Source organism: Canis aureus, chromosome 7 (genome assembly GCF_053574225.1).
Source record: "Canis aureus isolate CA01 chromosome 7, VMU_Caureus_v.1.0, whole genome shotgun sequence".
In the NCBI taxonomy this organism is placed as follows: domain Eukaryota; kingdom Metazoa; phylum Chordata; class Mammalia; order Carnivora; family Canidae; genus Canis; species Canis aureus.
The window spans coordinates 4,408,248-4,427,569 of NC_135617.1; the positions used below are offsets into that span (position 1 = coordinate 4,408,248).

Consider the following 19,322-nt stretch of genomic DNA (forward strand, 5'->3'; position numbering starts at 1 on the left):
CTGAGATGGGAGCCAAGGACTGTGTAGGGCCCAAAGCAAAGGCTCTAGGGAACGCGGGTCCTCATGCACCTCCCGGCCCCTCCGGGCTGGTGGCCACGGGCCACGCTCAGGCCGCAGCCCAAACTCGGGCCGGATGTGCTTCAGGACCAGGCTTCTGTAGACAGCACCGTAGGGCGCATGGACCGGTTAGCACGACGTCCTAGGAGGGCCCGAGGCCACGCTCCATACTCCGATACCTTCTCACTGCCCTAGCAGTTTGTACGAACAAATAAAAACAGTAAACAGCCTCAGGTTTTATGGCCAAGTGACGCCCGTTCAGGTCAGTTGTACGGCCGGGTGAGTCACCAGAACTTCCCAGAGCTTGTTGGATTTAGGGATCGTGGATAAGGATGCGCTGGGCCCTGTCCCTCACCCGGTGTGTCCAGGGCACCGCAGGACGTTCTGCTGGCAGCACCACGCTCTGCCCCTTGCTTCCAGCTCCCCGCCCCATCCTGGGTTTTCGAAATGAGTTTTCAGCGGTTGGTGGAGGATTTAAGGTAACCAGCCACAGAGCTGACCCAGCACCCGACTGAGGAGGGTCCCTCCCAAATGTGAGCAAAGCTGATGTTAGAATAATTCCATCGAAGGCCTCCTTCAGCAGCAGGGATGATACATGGATTTTATCCCAAGAAGTTTCACTGGCTGAGAACAAGCAAGCATCCTGAAAGCGCTCGAGCAAGCATGTGACCGACGGGGCCGTGGCCGGTCCGGACAGGAGCCAGGACAAGCCCGGTTCCAAAAGCAACAACAGAGAGAAGGGCCACAGACCCCAGAAGTCAGGTCAGGGTTGCGCCGCGGGCCTCACGGGAGCTGCTGCGTGCATACGCTGGGTCCCCTGCTTTTATCTCTGAGACCCAGGGGAGGAAATCTAGGTTTCTGTGTGGCTTGAAATCAGGCCCTTGATTTTGTAAATGAAGCAGGTCAGCAGTTGGGGAGGATTCCAGATTACAAGCCTGGGGCCAAGCAGCAGCCAAAACACACAAGGGCTTGGCGGCAGTGGCAGGATGTGACACGGTGGGGAAAGGGAGGGGGAGGAGGACAGGAGCGTGTCCGGCAGTGACCGGAGGAGGGGCCAGGCTTGGCCTCAGCCCACCTAGCTGGTCCCTGCGCTTCCTGCTCCGTCCGTCTCCCCCAGCGTCTCCTGTTGGGGCTGCGCGGCCTGGGGTTTCACCAGCAGGTCTCAGACGACAGATGGCCTGTCCAAGGCGGGCGGTGAGCACAGCCGCGGAGGCGCCCCGGCTCCCGTCAGAGTCCCCAAACCGCAGGGCACCGCGGGGTCACTGGGCCAGACGGTCCCGCCGTGATGACACGATGGCAGGTCTCGGCCGGTGGGACACCCAAAGCTGGCCCAGGCGTAAGCAGAACCATTTTACGAAGTCCATAGATGGAGGCTATAGACGCTATAAACAAGGGACAGTATCGCTTTCATTCCACCGATTTCTTTTCTTTCTTTCTGTCCGCCTCATTCACCGTTTTTGATCAGTTTAATTAAATCAAAATTTACAGGGGCCCCTGGGTGGCTCAGCGGTTAAGTGTCTGCCTTGGGCTCAGGGCGTGACCCCAGGGTCCCAGGATCGAGTCCCGCGTCGGGCTCCCTGCAGGAGCCTGCTTCTCCCTCTGCTGTGTCTCTGCCTCTCTCTCTGGGTCTCATGAATAAATAAATAAGATCTTTAAGAATACATAATGTACACGGCAGAGATCCTGTGCAGCCCCTCGCAGGCGCCCCCGCCGCTCACCCTGGCGGCCAGTCCTCCGCTCCCCGCCCCCGTCGCTTGGCCTTTCCCAGAACTCGACACAAGCGCGTCACCCGCGTGGCCCATCGGCCTGGCCCCCTGCTTAGAGCGGCCCCGCCGTCCTGGGCGCCCCCGAGGGGCAGGCCGAGGCCGGGGAGCGCGCCCGGCTCACGCACGCCCTGCCGTGTCTTGCAGGCATGAACAACCGCGAGGTGCTGGAGCAGGTGGAGCGCGGCTACAGGATGCCCTGCCCGCAGGACTGCCCCATCTCCCTCCACGAGCTCATGATCCACTGCTGGAAGAAGGACCCCGAGGAACGGCCCACCTTCGAGTACTTGCAGGGCTTCCTGGAAGACTACTTCACGGCCACGGAGCCCCAGTACCAGCCCGGCGAGAACCTGTGAGCCCGGGTCTGCAGGCTTCCCCCCCCCCATTAGCTTTCAGTTCCGTAGCCGCAGCTGCTCGAGCAGTGAGAGCCGTCCTGGACCAGATTGCATGTGACTCCGAAGCTGACGAACTTCCGCGGCCCTCACTCATGACACTTGTCCCCAAATCCGAACCTCCTCTGTGAAGCATACGAGACAGAACCTTGTTATTTCTCAGACTTTGGAAAATTGCATTGTATCGATGTTTATGTAAAAGGCCAAACCTCTGTTCAGTGTAAATAGTTAACTCCAGTGCCAACGATCCTAGTGCTTTCCTTTTTTTAAAATGCGAATCCTATGTGATTTTAACTGTCTTCACCTGATTCAACTAAAAAAAAAAAAAAAAAAAAGGTATTATTTTCCAAAAGTGGCCTCTTTGTCTAAAACAATAAAATTTTTTTTCATGTTTTAACAAAAACCAATCAGGACAGGTGTTTGGGTTTTTTTTTTCTTTTTTACAAAAAAATATATATATACTATCTATGTCCCTGTACATACACCATGTGGGTGCTAACGTGGAGACCATGGCCAACCTGGGCCATAAAGCCTCGGGGACCCAGAGTGAGGATTTTACTGCCAAATCAGCATAAAAGCACTGGTGTTATTCTGCAAACCAGTGGCCTCCTTTTTGGCTTTTGCAAAGCATGATCCCTTTTTTTTTTTCCTCTCTTCTTAATTTGGATTGCACTTTTTTGGTTCATGACTGTACCTATAGATGGCTGTTACTTTGACTCTTTTCCGCAGCCGCAGAGCTGAATTCACAAGTTCTGTTTCCAGTATTTGCTTTGACTTCCTGCGATTCGTTCTTGAAACCTAAAAGTATACTTAAGCAAGCAAATGGCCAATACTACCAGGGGAACTGGAAGATGGATACCACACATGCTTCTTGTATAAAGATATGAATGCTGAAATGTTTCAACCTTTTTTTTATTTAATAAACCTTGTAACCACATTTAAATGGTCTAAAACCCATAGCATTAGAGTCATGGCAACCTGCTAAACTTTCTCATGCAACTAAAACTTTATGAGGGTGGGGGTTGTACATTTCCCATTGTAAAATAAGTGTTTTAAACGTCCTGTACTGCTAATGAAATGACTTTCTATATGTCCAAGAAGTCTCCAGTGGAATAACTATGCACTACTTTACATTTCATGGGGATGCACCAAAAAAGGAAAAAAAAAAAAAGAAAAAAAAAGTATTACATTTTTAGTTGCTGTTTGTACCAACCTTGAATTACATGTTTAACAACAACAAATCAAAAAAAGCCTATTTCTATTAAGTTTTTAATACTGGGTAGCAACTCTGAAATCTTAATTCCTTTTTTGTTATGATTTATTTGTGAGTTTACATTTTTAAATTGTTTAACTTTCTTAATTTAGTAATTAAAAAGAGAGCATTTTACATTTGAATTTTTTTTGTTCATTTGTTTAAATCATGGAAGTTACTCCAGTAGTGACATATCTGTCCCACACCAGGTGATAAGGAATCCTCTGGTGAATTTAACCATCGTGCAGTGATTTCCAAATGACAGAAACACTCAGAACACCAGGACTGGGGTTCCCTCCCCACCGCCCCCGCCCCTAGAAAGGCCAGGCTGTTGTTGAGCTATTTCAGAGGATCATTAAAGCAAGATTAAGCATCCTTTAACATTTTAATTTATCAGACATTGTCTCTAACTGGAACATCCTGTATCCTACCTATAGAAGGGCAATTACAAAAAGACTTTGTTGCCCTAGAATCAGTATATGTACTTCCCGTGGTCCTCTACCTCTGTAACCAGGGAAACAACCCGGTGGTAGTAGGGGCTGGGGGTGGACTGCTCCAGCTGTCCGGGCCTAGCTGCACACTCATGCAGCTGCGGGACCTTGGAGCCATCTGGCGCCTCTGTTTTAGGTCCTGTCTATGGAAATGAGGGGGTTGGATGAGATTTGCTGTAGGTTCCCACAGATCTAAGATCCTGTGATTCGGAGATCGCTGCCGTCAGGTGGAGTTCCACAGCAGGAGAGTTTTCTTGCTGAAACAACCTTTATACTTAGAAAGGGTTCCCAACATTAAAAAAAAAAAAAAAATCATGAAACAAAGGGATTTTCTGGTTAGCCAAGTCTTTCTGGTATGGTTTTTGGTATTAATGAGATTGCTAAATTGATTTTAAAAAATTTCAAAGATCTTCTACAATTACTATCACATTACTAGGCAATTTATTAACGTGTTTGAGATATTTTTAAAGATAACTTTTTCATCTTCACATCCCACTCAGATAATTTGCAAACATTCTCTGGAGGGTTGTTGTTTGTGTTTTTGACTGGGTCATTCAAAAAAATCTGAAAACGTTATAACTTGCTTTAGACAGAGACTCCTTAAGAGAAAACTTTGGTTTCTTCAAGCCAAAGCGTAGCCTTTGATTCATCAGCTGCGTTTGTTGTGGAGTCTGTCCTGTGAAGCAGAGCTAAGGGCTTGGGGAACCCGAGGGCGCCCGGAAAAGGCGGCGCGGGCACCGCTCTGAGAGCCGGCGGGGAGGCGCGGGGAAGGCAGAGCTCGTGCTGCCCGGAGATGGTCCCGAGGTCGGCCAGGCCAGGCCAACGAAGACCGCTCCCGGGGTTCCCAACACCGCCCAAGAAGCTCTCTCCCTCCCAAGCTGCAGGAGTTTGGAGCCAGGAAACTGAATTCACCAGAAAGATGTCTTGTTAGGAACGAGGAACACGGGCACCCCCAGGGACAGAGCAGGTCCCAGCGCAGACCACCCCGGCAGAGCAACTGTCTCAACAGAGCAAGTTCATGAATGTTTCGGTTTCCCGGTACACGTGAAGCCTCTGCTTACACTGTCCCGTAGTTTTGCAAGTGTGCAAGAGCGTGTCCGAAAAGTACATACACTTACCTTAAAAATCTTACTTAAAAAGTGCTAATTCTCATCTGAACTTCCAGGGAGCTGCAAGAACCGATCCCAGCTCATCATAACCAATAGGATAATGAAACGTTGCGAGAATTCGCAATGTGACAGGGACACGCGAAGTGAGCGACGCGTGTTGGAGAGGGGGCGCCGACAGACTCCGCTCTGCGCGGGGTGCCGCAGCCCTCAGTGTGCAAAAACGACGTGCAGCGAAGCACGCCAGGAGGCGGCACGCCCGGGTCTTGCAAGGTGCCTTAGCAGCAGGTGTCGCTGAATGGCTTGGGGTCTCCAGGCGCCAGGGAGTGAGTGAGTACACCCCCTGCTGCCCCGGGGGAGCGGGCGCCTTGCCGGGGCGCTGGGGGCTACACGATTCTTTCTATTATTAACTATTAATCTTGATCAACTGTTAATTGAATCACGGAGCTACCGGAGGACCATCTGACGAAGCTGACACTTGGCCAATGTGCCGACGTGATTCCCACGCAACGGTGCTCACCCCCTCCGGGGCCCTGGTTCTGGGCCCTGGGGGGCCGGAAGGACCAGCGAGTTGGGTGGGGGGAGCCTTGTGTGGGGGCGTCGGGGTGTAGATGAAAGCTAATGATGCATTTGGCTCTGACTTGGTTCGTGGCAAAGAAGGGGCTGTGGGGAAGCCAGACGTTCCCCCCGGAAAGCTCAGGGTGCTCCTAGGCCCTCAAGTACAGCCACGCGACCGCCGGTTTTCTGACAAGCGCCAGAGGGTGTTTACCTGCCCTGAGAAGGACAGGAGTCCTCCTTGGCTAAATCTTGGCCCCAGAGGGTCTCTAGCTGCGAAACTTCAGCCGAGGTCTCCTGTGGGACCTGCACTGACTGGTTCTTCCATGGCCTGGACAGGAGGTGAGGTTCTCAGCAGCACGCAGAGGGGCGCCGCCTGTGCCGGCTCCAAGGGACAAGGGACCTCCCTTGACAGAACTGGCATTGCCCAACCAGTTACACTTGCATAAAATGGTCTTTGGGCAGTTTGTTCCTGAAATGTATTTTAATCGGTTTAGGTGGCTTTGGTTGGCTTCTCTACCACTAGGTGCTGTACCATGGGGCTTCGGTTAGGCTGCCCCAAATATCTACTGGGAGGAAGTGGAGGGGGGGAGGAAAGAAGACAATAACCTGGGGGTACAGGGCAAGGAGCTCAAAAATGTCTTATTCTACAAATGACACTGTGGGGCACAGATTTACCAAGCAAGGCCCAATAACACACGTTTATTCATTTCTCCAAAATGATGACAACTACAGAGCAGAAAATAAGGAAACATTAGCATCTTTGATACCTTTGAAATACCAAACAGACCTTTCCAATTTGTAACATACCTCCATTCCCAGAAACTTTTCAGAGTACATTCCTAAATCATGCCTCATTTTTTTTTTCAAACACGCAGAATATCCATGATCCCCTGGGGGGCAGGGGGAGCCAGGCCTCTATTTTTAAAATTCTAGGGACTGAAATTAAGTGTTTTCCCAGCTTGGCAGGGACTATTCTAAGGAGAAGGTGATCCCACCAGGGGCAGAGTACCCTGCTCCTCTCTGGAATACTTGCTACTCTTCTAATACCAGGTTTGCCAATATGACTCTTTTTTGACTGCATCTCCCCTGCCGGACCGCGAGCGCCTCGGGAACGCAAGTGCCTAACTGGCTCGCCATCGTTCTCCCAGCACCGAGAGCAATGGTGAGCTGCTGCACGAGGTTGGACGGAACAATGGTGGCTCCATGGGTGATGGCTTCAGGTGTGGCAAACAGTTGACCTGCAAATGACACAGTGACCTAGGCCCCAGGCCGAGCGTCCTGGGAGGCATAACCCTGCCCCCTTGCAAATGTGTGGTCACCAGTCAGCAATATATGACTCAAAGGCCCAGTAACCCCATGAGTGCTTCCCAAAATTTTGCCCAGAGCTCACCCCAACATTAATGGGAATAAGCTTGTACGCCCTGGGACCTGGGGCCTTCAAGGTCACATTCTAACTTTGTCCTTTTATGAAAATTTGATATTGTCCCTACAATATCCATTCCTTATCTTCACATAAAATTATCTTTCCAGGCCTTCAGGTGGTGTGTTGTTCAGCAGGCTATGACTTATAGGATTCCTGGCACCCTTCTGCATGACCCAGGGGTACCTGGGCCCTGCTTGAGAATCACAGCATGAAGATGTGGTCCATAAAATATTACCATTAACATAAAAATAATGTATTTGGGAGAGGTGACATTAACCCCCATTAATGTGGATTCTCTTAACTGATTCCCTTTTTTCACCCAGCGAAGAACAGCCCCCTGACGGAGAATGGGACAGAAGACAGGAGGGTTTGATAGTGGGAAGAAGAAAACCAGCCAAAGCCACCAGAAGTGAACGTCTGGTCTGGCCAACCTGCTGGTCCAAGATGGCAGCAAATGGGAATAAACAGGATGGAGACACTGGACGAGGCGGAAGAAACCAGAGCTGGGTAGAGAGGAGTCCTTTGCCAAGGCTGTTCAAGGTGGTGGGATAATGGTAGAAATGACTACGGATATATACATATATAAGGACTCAGCATCCATTCCTTCTCCAAACACTTGCTGAGTGCTTATTATTGTTATTATTAATAGATTATATTATTAAAAGTCAGAGAGACAATGAATATTCCCAGTTCAGTGAGGATGGTGACCCATAAAAGATCATTGCAATAAGCTCTCTGTGGGGCGCCTCTGTGGCTCAGTCCACAGAGCATGTGACTCTTTTTTTTTTAAGATTTTTTTTTTTTTAAGTAATCTCAATGCCCAATGTGGGGCTCAAACTTACAACCCTGAGGTCCAGAGTCACACACTCTACCAACTGAGGCAGCCAGGCACTCCTAGAGCATTGGACTATTGATCTCAGGGTTGTGAGTTTAAGCCCCACACTGGGGATAGAGTTTACTTTTTAAAAAAAAAAAAAATGTAAAAAAAAAAAAAAGGTAGTAGCAAAGGAGTGCTGTCCAGCCAGGAATGGAGAGTGTAGGGAAGGCTTCCTGGAGGAGGTGAGGTGATGCCTGAACTGAATCTTAAAGGACAAGTAGAAATGGATTATGTACTGCTTAATGGGAGAACCAGTGTTCTTTGCCTTTGGATGTGTTTCCTTCTGATTCCCAAACCCCATTAGGGGCTAGTGCATGTTTTAAATCTAGAAGGTGCTCAGCAAATGCATCTAAATGAAGAAAAACAAAACAAATCTAAGTCAATCTCTCTCTCTCACACACACACACACAAAAAAAAAAAAAAAAAGAAAAGAAAAGAAAACCTACAGGTGCATCAGTTATTCTGATTACTGAGCTGCTAAGACGATGGTGGACAACAGCATGGAAGGACAGAGAGCCTCGGGCAGGGCATCGGCTCCAGCGTCCCAGCTGGACTGGTCCAGGCGCCGGAAATATATTCACAGAGTATGAGAATCAAGAAGTGGCAGGGGAAGGGGCTCATGATAGCTCCCCTTTAACAGCAGTGGGGGGGCGGCCTTCGTCCCTGTGTGAACCCACCGGCTTCCTTGCTGTCCTTCCGGTGACGTGGCTGTCGTGCCTGAACCCCCGCGCAACACGTCAACTCCTGAAAGAAGATATATAGGGCCGGTCGCGGGATGTTCTCTGGTGGTTTTGTTTTGGAATTTTTTTCCCCTTTGGTTCATTATCAAGCGTTTGGAACGTAGTCATCAATGAGTGGCTAATTAGAAGCAGGAGAGAATGAAATGGTTATTAGTCAGATAGTGTTTTTAACGAAAACCGCACATGGAATTCCGTGGGGAAATACTACCAAATAGCAAGAGGCTGCTGCTTCTCCCTTTTCTTCTCTTTCTTCTCTTTCTCCTTCTTCTCCTTCTTTCTTCTTCTTCTTCTTCTTCTTCTTCTTCTTCTTCTTCTTCTTCTTCTTCTTCTTCTTCTTCTTTCTTTTCTTCTTCTTCTCCTTCTCCTCCTCCTCCTCCTCCTTCTTTCTTCTTCTTCTTTCTTTGTCTTCGTCGTCGTCTTTGTCTTCATCTTTACAAAAGGATTCACTAAAGCCACTCATAAACTAAACCCGGGTATGTGAATCCTTTCATTTTTAGACTCTTCCCGAGGGGCGAGTGCTGGAAGACCCCAGGGAGGCAGGGCCTCTGGAGAAGGCTCGGGAACCCAACCCACCCAAATGGAGCCGGAAGGTCGGTCAGGTCCCGGAGAGCAGTGGCCTCGAGAATTAGGGAATGGATAACACTGCTTTCTGGTAAATTAACCATATTATGCTGTGCACAGTAAAGTGATGGAAAAACCCTGTTAAAAATTGAATAATAATTTGCCCACATCACTTATGGAAAATGCATAATTTTTCTCCTTCAGTGGACTTTAGTTTGATTTAAAATATGAGCAGCTCCCGCACTGCTCACCGGAGCAGAGTTTGTGCGGTAACTGGGAAGGGCGAGGAGTCAGGCTGTACCGGGCGCCACCCGCGGGAGCCACCTCGCCTCCCTCCTTTCACCTGCAAATTCCAGAAAATATTTGTTTCTAGGTTCCTGAAGGTCCCTAAGTGAGCGCGGGGCGTTGATCGCTGTCCTAGGGGGCACTAGGACCGGCCTCCATCTGCTGGTTTTCGGCTCTAACTCAAGGAAGCGCTTGCTTTTCAATAGTAGAGGAACCGTGGCTGCCCCGCCAGGCTGTGAAGCCAGCAGGCCCTGAGAGGTCCCTAACTGGGAACCGAGCTCGGGGTGGGGGGGACTGGGTGACGCGCTGGGGGGCACCGGGCGGGAGGAGCACTGGGAGTGATACTATATGTTGGCAAATCAACTCCAATAAAAAGATATACAAAACACACACACACACACACACACACACACCAGAGCGCCCAGAACAAGAGTGACGCGCGTGGCCTACAGAGACCTCGGAAGATGAGTGCACGGACGGAGCAGAGCGCGCTTGCTGCTCGGGGGTCCTGCTGGGTCCAACGCAAAGCCCAGAGGCGGCTCCTGCTCCAAAGACCCTGCCGCCCGGCTTAGGGACAGGGCGGCCTCAGGAGCGAGGGTCACACACTGCGCTGGGGGAGGAGGCTGGGTGGGGGGACCAGCCTGGGGGTGCTGCAGGGCCAAGAGGCTCAGAGGTTGTGCGCCCTGTGCTGAGCCCTGTGCTTCCATCGCGGGCACTGGCTTTTCCCTCCCCACCTCTCATCCTCCCCCCATCCTCCCCCCTGCTCCCATCCTCCCCCCATCCTCCCCCCTGCTCCCATCCCCCCCACCAGCCCCAGTGGAGCCAGAGCATCTTTATCTAGACACACATCCTCCTCCTTATCCCTGTCCCTCCACTAAAGGCCAGTGTTGGTCTCCTGGAGGCAGCCCTTAGCTTCCACCTGTCGGGACCAGTCTGTGGCTGCCCCTGTCTGCCTTCCCCCACCCCCACCCCACCCCACCCCGTTGCCTGTCTTGCCTCCTCGAAAACCCTGATGGCCCCTCGGGGCTGAACCTTGAACCCCACAAATACCCACATTTCTTAGCCCTTTGGTGCTCACCTTGGTCAGCCAAAGGGGCCTTCCCCGGTGCTCCTCCTCCCTCCTCCCTTCTCTGCCACCAGCCCCTGCCAGTGGCCCAACATTTACTAGACACTAGGTTCCCTCTTAGGCCTCCTGCCGCCAGCTATAAATTATGTTTTCGCAAATTAGAAAAAGCCCCCCCCCCCAGATGCTGCCACCTGCCAGGGGACTCCCGGAGTCCATACACCCAGAGATGGTGTGAGGGCGCCCCCCGCCTCCGCGGCCCAGCCGGCTGGGCTGTGACCCCCGAGCCCGGCTCAGATCAGAGCCCCGGTGGGTGCGTCCTCTCGCCTGCTCGTCGGCTGAGGGGCCGCTTCGGGAAGAGACGGGCTCCGGACGGGCAGCCCCGAGATAGAGGGGAGGTGGGCCTGGCTTATCTTCCGTCAGCCGCCCCCTGCGCCCCCTGCGTCCCCTGCGCCCCCCGCGCCCCCCTGGAGCCCCCTGCGCAGCATTAGCCGCCCCCTGCGCCCCCTGCGTCCCCTGCGCCCCCTGCACCCCCCTGCACCCTCCTGTGCCCCCTGCAGCCCCCTGCACCCCCCTGCACCCCCCTGCGCCCCCTGCACCCCCCTGCACCCTCCTGCGCCCCCTGCAGCCCCCTGCGCCCCCTGCACCCTCCTGCGCCCCCTGCAGCCCCCTGCACCCCCCTGCGCCCCCTGCACCCCCCTGCACCCTCCTGCGCCCCCTGCAGCCCCCTGCGCCCCCTGCACCTCCCTGCGCCCCCTGCGCGGCATCAGCAGCCCCCTGCACCCCCCTGCAGCCCCCTGGCCCCCTGCGGGGCAACAGCCCCTCCCAGCCGAGGCCTGCAGCCGAGGTCGCCCGCGGGGCGCAGGGGGCGCAGGAGGGGCGCCGGGGCTCCTGGGCCCGCAGACGTGACCGGGCAGCTGCCCTGCCCTGCACCCGAGGCCCAGCTGCGCCGCCCAACCCGTCGCCCCGGGCCGCCTTGTCGCCGCTGCTTAGGGCCAGGGGGGCCTCCGCCCGCTTCTCCCCCTGCCCTGTACCCGCTCAGCTCCGCTGCCTCCGGGACGCCGCCCCAGGCCTCTCCCCGCCTGGAATGTTCTCTGCCTCGTCCTCTCTGCCCCTTGAGGCCAGACCCCGGCGGCAGCCTTCTCCCAGGCCGGTCACCTCCTCGCAGCCCCGCAGCCCCCCAGGCCCCGCCCCAGGGAGGAGCGCCAGCCACCTGCCAGGCCGCGTCCCAAAACGCGGTCCCCAGTTCTCCAGTCCAGAGCACCGCGCTCCTGAGGATGGAGATGCGCCGAGGGACTGCTGGCCTGAGGGGCCGGGGATGGGGCATCCTTGGCCGGCAGGTCCGAGCCTCAGACCCCCACTGTGGACATCTAATTGCCTGACGTGATTGGAACCGTCACCCTGGATTTGGGGCCGTAATAGAAGACCTTCTGGAACTCCCACCCGGCGGAAGGCCCGTCACCCCTCTACCCACAGCCTGAGGATGGCCTCGCCCCTGCCCTCAGCTGGCGTCTGCACTCGGCTGGGGTCGGCGGACCCGGACCGGAGGATGGATGGAGACACCTGCTCCCGCGGTGGTGCTCCCCACGGCCGCCTGCAGACGCGAGCGATTCCCAGGGCAATGCCCCCACCACCACAGGACCACAGCTCCAGTGACCCTCAGCCCTCGGCCCAGCCTGGTGCTCCGGGCCCCTCCCGTCTGCACGTTCCCCCGGCTGCCCTGCCCCCCCCAGGCACCCGGTACACGGGTGGGTGGGGGCCTAGCCGCCCCCCAGGTGCCCCATACACAGGTGGGTGAGGGCCTAGCCACCCCCCCAGGCGCCCCAGTACACGGGTGGGTGAGGGCCTAGCTGCCCCCAAGGCACCCTGGTACACAGGTGGGTGAGGGCCTAGCCGCCCCCCAGGCACCCCGTACCCGGGTGGGGCTCCAGCCGCCCTTGGCGCCCAGCGCCTGGAGAGGCTCCCACTCCCAAGGCCCCGGCTGCGAGCACACGCTGACCTCTGACCTGACCACAGGCCCTGTGCCCAAGCCCAGCCGAGGGCAAGCTGCACCCCGCTTCCTGAAGCTCCCCGGGCCTCCCCTTGCAATTCCACAAGGATGCAGCTTGTGGGCCCTCCTCGCTGGCAGCACTGAGCTGTGGGCCGAGCCCTGAATGTCCCCCCCCCTCCTCACGGATCATTCCCAACACGCTTCTCCTTCTAAGGCTCCGTTTAAGTCCTACTTGCCTTAGCTCTGGCTGGACAGCCTGGGCCACCGCATCAGGCTCCGCACCCACCAGCTGGGGGGACACCACAGCTGGTGGCCAGGGAGGACACTGCGGCTGGTGGCCAGGGGGACACCTCACCTGCTGACCTGGGGGGGACACTGCACCTGCCGGCCGGAGGGGGGTGACACCGCAGCAGGTGGCCGGGTACCCAGGGCACGGCCAGGCCATCCTCCTCTCGGCCCAGCAGCCGGGCGGCTGAGCGTGGCCCCGGAGAGCACATCCTGGCCCGACAAGGCCGAGGGACCTGGGCTCAGTCCCCAAGCGCAGGGGAGCCAGATCCAGAGTCGATGGGCACAGCTCCGCCGCAAGCCCATGGCCAACGTACAGGACACACAGGCCTGTCCTTCATGCGAAAGCCCTGGGTTTCTAAATGAAACCGGTAAAAAACAAAAAACAAAAACCAGAACGCATTGAAAACTCCTGTCAGGGGATCCCTGGGTGGCTCAGTGGTTTAGCGCCTGCCTTTGGCCCAGGCATGATCCTGGAGACCTGGGATCGAGTCCCGGGTTGGGCTCCCTGCATGGAGCCTGCTTCTCCCTCTGCCTGTGTCTCTGCCTCTTTCTCTCTCTCTCTCTCTCTCTCTCTCTCTGTGTGTCTCTCATGAATAAATAAATAAAATCTTTAAAAAAAAAATTCATGTCCCCGACCACGTCCTCTGCACGAGAAGGAGGTCGCCGTATGGAGTGGCCTGGGCCCGCCCTGTGGAGGGATGCCCTGCCTCACTCCTTATGCCCACTTTTTTCTTTTTTTTTTTTTTTAAGATTTTTTATTTATTCATGAGAGAGACACAGGCAGAGGGAGAAGAGGCAGAGGAGGCTCTCCTGCAGGGAGCCCAACACAGGACTCGAACCCAGGACCCCAGGGTCACCAACTGAGCCCAAGGCTGATGCTCAACCGCTGAGCCCCCCGGGCTCCTCTGATACCCACTTTTGATACTGTAACTATCTCAAGGGCCCCCCCACCCTCCAGAGATTCAGAGGTGCCCCCCACCCCACCCGCGGCAGATGGAAGCGGGTGGGAGAAGCGCAGGAAGCCCAGGGGACTTTCTCCAGAAGCCCAATGACGCCAGGGCTTCTGCGCCCATCGGGCTCCCTGAAGACTGAATAGCCCTTGGGCAAAGTCGTCAGCTCCCTCCCACGCCTTCCCCACCCCCTCCCACGCCCTCCCACGCCCTCCCACACCTGGGGCAATCCTGTAGCTTGTCTGGGGCCCTGGCTCCTAAGGCCACCCGGCTGGCTGCGTCCTTGCGCTCCCCACTGACTCAGGCAGCCGAGGGAACAGGGTCTGAAATTTTAGTCAAATGCAGACTGCTGTGGCCTCCTGACCCTGGGGCAAGACCCAGAAATCAACATTTTTCAATATATACAATTTTTTCTTTCTAAGGCATAAATCCGTGCCGTTGTTGAGCCCTAACCCCCAATACCTCAGTGTGACGATCGCATGTCAGACGTAAGATGTGTTAGAACCCGTCTAAACCCGTAACAGTAGACGGACAGAATGACTTTTAAAAATTTCCAACTGCTTTACTGAGACAGAATTCATATACCATACAATTCACTCACTTCAAGTGTGCAATTTAATGGCCTTTTGTGTATTCACACAGTTTTAGGACCATTATCACAATCAATTCTAGAACATTTTCATTACCCAAAAAGAAACCACACTCCCTAGCCAGCACTCCCCCAATCCCTTCTCGTTCCCGTACTCCTAGGCAGCCACTGATCTTTTTCTTCATTGTTTTTATTTTATTTTACTTTATTTTTTTTTTTTATCTGACAGAGAGAGAGAAAGAGCACACAAGCAGGGGGAGCAGGAGAGGGAGGAGCAGCTTCCCCCCTGAGCAGGGAGCCCGACTCGGGCTCCATCCCAGGACCCTGGGACCATGACCTAAGCCAAAGGCAGACGCCTAACCAACTCAGCCACCCAAGTGCCCCTAGGTAGCCACTAATCTGTTTTCTGTCTCTATAGATTAGCCTATTCTGGACATTGTATTTAAGTGGAATCATACAATATATGGTCGTTTGTGACCGACTTCTTTCACTTGACGTAATGTTTTCTAGGTTCATCCATGTTGTAGCATTCACTAGTACTTTTTAAACAAGTTCATTTAGTTAAAATAAAAATAAAAGTTTATCTCCATGCCCAACTTAGGGCTCAAACTCATGACCCTGAAATCAAGAGTCACATGCTCTTTTAACTGAGCCACTAATGGTACTTATTTTTTAAATTGCCAAATAATATCCCATTGTATGAATAGACCACATTTCCCTATCCATTCATCAGCTGATAGACATTTGAATTGTTTCTACTTTTTGCCTATTGTGACTAATACTGCTTTGAACATTCAGGTACAAATTTCTCTGTACCCATTTTTTTAAGATTTTATTTACTTATTTATTTGAGAGAGAGACAGAAAGGGCATGAGTGGGAGTAGAGGCAACCAGGGAGGGACAAGCAGACTCCCAGCTGAGCACAGAGCTGACTTGGGGCTCCAGGCAGGACTCAAGTTGGGGCTTGACCCCAAAACCCCTAGATCATGACCCAAGCCACAGTCAGATGCCTAACCAACTGAGCCACCCAGGTGCCCCTACACATATGTTTTCAGTTCTCTTGGGTATATATCTAGGAGTGGAATTACTAGGTCATATTGGTACTTTATCCTTAGCCACTTGGAAACACTGTTTTACTCAAATTATTCTTACACAAACTAAATCATTGAGAAGAGATATTCTATCTTCATAGATTAAAAATTTTAATAATATTAAGATAATCAGTTTTCTCTACGTTGATCCATCAAGTCAAGACCACTCAATCAAAATCTCAGCAAAACAACTTTATGGAAATTGACAAAATTTGAGAATTTATAAGAAATGCAAAGGACTTAGAACGACTGTAACCATTCTGACAAGCATAACAAAGTTGGAGAATTTATACTACCAATGTGAAGACTTACTATAAAACTATAAGACAGAGTATTGGTATTGGTATTGGGCCACGGATAAAAAAATAGACCAATGGAACAGAATAGAGACTCCAGAAATAAACCCCTACATGTATACTGGCATTTGATTTGCAACAAAGGCACCAGTGCAATCTAATAGGAAAGGAATGGTCTTTCCAGAATAATGGTGCCAAATCATTTGCATATCTGTATGGGAAAAAATAAACAATTCACACTTACACCATACATAAAAATTAACTTGAAGCTGGATCATATGAAAGATATGATACATATGAAAGGTAAAATAATAGTCCTTTATTCTTAAGATTTTATTTATTTATTCATGAGAGACACAGAGATGGAGGCAGAGACACAGGCAGAAGGAGAAGCAGGCTCCCTGCGGGGAGCCTGATGTGGGACTCGATCCCAGGACCCCAGGGGTCACGCCCTGAGCCGAAGGCAGACGCTCACCTGCTGAGCCACCCAGGCATCCCAAAATAGTAGTCCTTTAGAGGAAAAAAGAATAGAATATCTTCATGACCCTGGAGTAAGGAGAGACTTCCTTAAAACATTTCAACTATTAAATAATAATAATAATAAATAAAAGATTTCAATTATTAAAATAATAATAATTAAAGATGTCAACTATTAAAGTAAAACATGATAAACGTGGATCTTATTAAACATAAGAACTTATGTTCATCAGAAACAACATTAAGTAAATGAATATGCTTAGAGTCCAGTCCAAGTCCCAGGCTTGGAGCAGATATTTACCACATCTATTTTTTAAAGATTTATTTATTTTATTTTAGAAAGAGAGCACTGCTCGCATAGGCATGGCTCCCGTAAGGGAGGGGGATGGGTAGAGGGAGAGACTCTCAGACTCTTCAGTGAGCGGGGAGCCCTGACTCGACTCAAGGCTCGATCTCACCGCCCCGAGATCACGACCTGAGCCAAATCACTGACTGAGCCACTCAGGGGTCCCCAACATCTATTTTTTACAAAGTACTCATACCCAGAATATATTAAGAACTACCAATCTATAAGAAAAGACCATTCATTTTAAAATGGGTCACGAAACTTGAACAGGCCCTTCATAAAAGAGGACATCTAGATGGCCAATAAGCATAGGAAAAGGTATTCAACAGCATTACTCATCAAGGAAATGCAGATTAAAATCACAGTGGAAGGGGATCCCTGGGTGGCTCAGTGATTTAGTGCCTCCCTTTGGCCCAGGGTGTGATCATGAAGACCTGGGATCGAGTCCCATATCGGGCTCCCCGCATGGAGCCTGCTTCTCCCTCTGCCTGTGTCTCTGCCTCTTGCTGTCTCTGTGTCTCTCATGAATAAATAAATAAGATCTTTTTAAAATATATATAAATAAATAATAAAATCACAGTGGAATAGCACTGAAGAGCCAACAACAGAAGGACTGACAGTACCAATGCTGGGTGAGGAACAACTAGAAGGTCATTCACTGCCCATAAGGGTCTAAATTGGTTCCCCCACTTTGGAAAACCAGCAGTAAGGTTAAACATGTGCCCACTACCCTACATCCAAGCAATCTCACTCTTGGGTATCTATCCAAGAGACCTCAGTACATCCACATACAAAAAGACCTGTACATGAATATTCAAGCAACTTTACTCATCATAGCCCCAAACTGGAAACAATCCAAAGGGTCATCAGCACAAGGAGGGATCAGTGAGTTGTGGATAAATTTATACAGCAGAATTCAGGAGGGCACATGATGAGATGAGCACTGGGTGTTATACCATATGTTGTCAAATTGAAGTTAAATAAAAAAATTTTTAAATTCATACAGTGGAACATACTACACAGCAATGAAAAAGACAGTATTGAGATAAGCTGTAATGTGGATAAGATCTCAAAATTATAATATTGAGTGAAAGAAGCCAGACATAAAGAGTATGTTGCCTAGGATTCCATTTATACGAGGTTCAAAAACACACAGAACTCATCCACGGTAATAGAAGTCTGCCGTGTGGTTTTCTTGGGGTGGAGGGATATTAACTGGGAGAGGGCATGGGAACCTTCTGGAATGAAGGAAATGCTCTGAATCAGGGTCAGGTTGGTGCTCACATTAGTCTATACGTAAGTCAAAGTCCACTGAGCTGTGCGCTTTATACTAGTGCTCGTTACTGAATGGAAATTGTTCCTCAATGGAAAATAAAATAATTGAGAGAGACTGCTCGTATTAAAAGAGATGTTAGAAGGACCTAATTTTAAGTCTGCTCTCTCTTTGGAGGGGGCAGGTTGACCTTCTAAGCGTCAGCTTGTCATCTATAACAGAGATAACACCTACTCCATATATATCAATTTGAGGAGGTAATGTACACAAAATACATCATCTACCCATTCTGCCTTAGTTTCCCCATCTGCATACTAGCTGTAAAAGTAGTAACCGCTTCCTATCAGAAGGTAGTTCTGAGCCATTTCACATAAAACTCTAAGAACGGTGACACAGGGGGCACCTGGCTGGCTCAGTCAGTAGAGCATGTGACTCTTGATCTCAGGGTTGTGAGTTCGAGTCCCACATTGGCTGCACAGATTACTTATAAGGAAATCTTAAAAAAAAAAAAAAAAAGAACAGGGATATAGGAAGCTTTCAATATTGAGGGTAACAGTTGTTACCACTATTGTCGATATTATAAATATGGACCAGATTAACCTCAAGGCCCCAGTCAGCTGCTGGAGGCATCTAGAGATAAATGAGAGGCAGGAAGCTTTGGTATATATATATGGCCCATGCCTCTTGCAACAGGGCTGAGATGGAAAACAGGTCCCTTGACTCCCCACCAGGGTCTTTCCAGCACCTGCCTGGGAAAAAAAGAGAGAGACAGAGAGAGAGAGAGAGAAAGAGAGAGAGGACAATCAAAGAAGTATTAATTCTGCATTGATTTGCATGTGTCTGCCAAAAAAAAAGTTTGTGTGTTCATGAAGTACAATGTGGCCTCAAGCAGGCAGGTGGGGCGGGCCTGCATTTCCCTTTCTCTCCCTGCACCCGCTCAGACTGACTCCTCCGACTCCAAATTAACCCCTGAGATACCAGGTTCCCTTTTAATTACGTGTAATAAGGCTACCATCCCGATGTCATCGTTGAGAGAACTGGAACCGGGGTGGCTGAGTGACTCGGCCAAGGTCAGGCGGCTGCTAAGAGGGGGAAGCCTGAATGGAGGGCTCCCTGCCTGCTGCTGGACTCCCCTGCCGTCGTCTCTGCGTGGCTGCCTCCTCTCTGGGTCCCAGGGTGCTGCCTTCGGTGTCACAGATCTCCTGTGCCCCCAGACCTCCTCCCCTTGGAGGCTGCTGTAGCGGGATGGCGATGGATGCTGCGAGAGCGGCTGCCTGCGGCCTGCACACGTGGGTTTGTGTTCCGTTGGCTCCTGAGGCCTCCCGCGGACACAACCTGCGATCTGCTAATGGGGTGAGCGCTGCTGAAGGGCCCGGCCTTGCTGCCTGTCGCCACAGGAACCCCGCTCTCCCCAGGCCCATATTTCCATCCATCGGGCGTGCACCTTACACGGC

At 51.7% G+C, this 19,322-nt stretch overlaps 1 protein-coding gene across 4 annotated transcripts in view; it reads left to right on the forward strand.

Annotated features, from left to right (window-relative positions):
* FYN (FYN proto-oncogene, Src family tyrosine kinase) overlaps nt 1–3,607 on the forward strand; it is a 211,415-nt gene extending 207,808 nt beyond the window's left edge. For all 4 annotated transcript variants that reach the window (XM_077902737.1, XM_077902734.1, XM_077902735.1 and 1 more), the window contains one exon: nt 1,968–3,607. In XM_077902737.1, the coding sequence (XP_077758863.1) occupies nt 1,968–2,176 (209 nt within the window). In that variant the 3' untranslated portion in view covers nt 2,177–3,607. The remainder of the gene's footprint in view (nt 1–1,967) is intronic.
* Nucleotides 3,608–19,322: the final 15,715 nt, after the last annotated feature.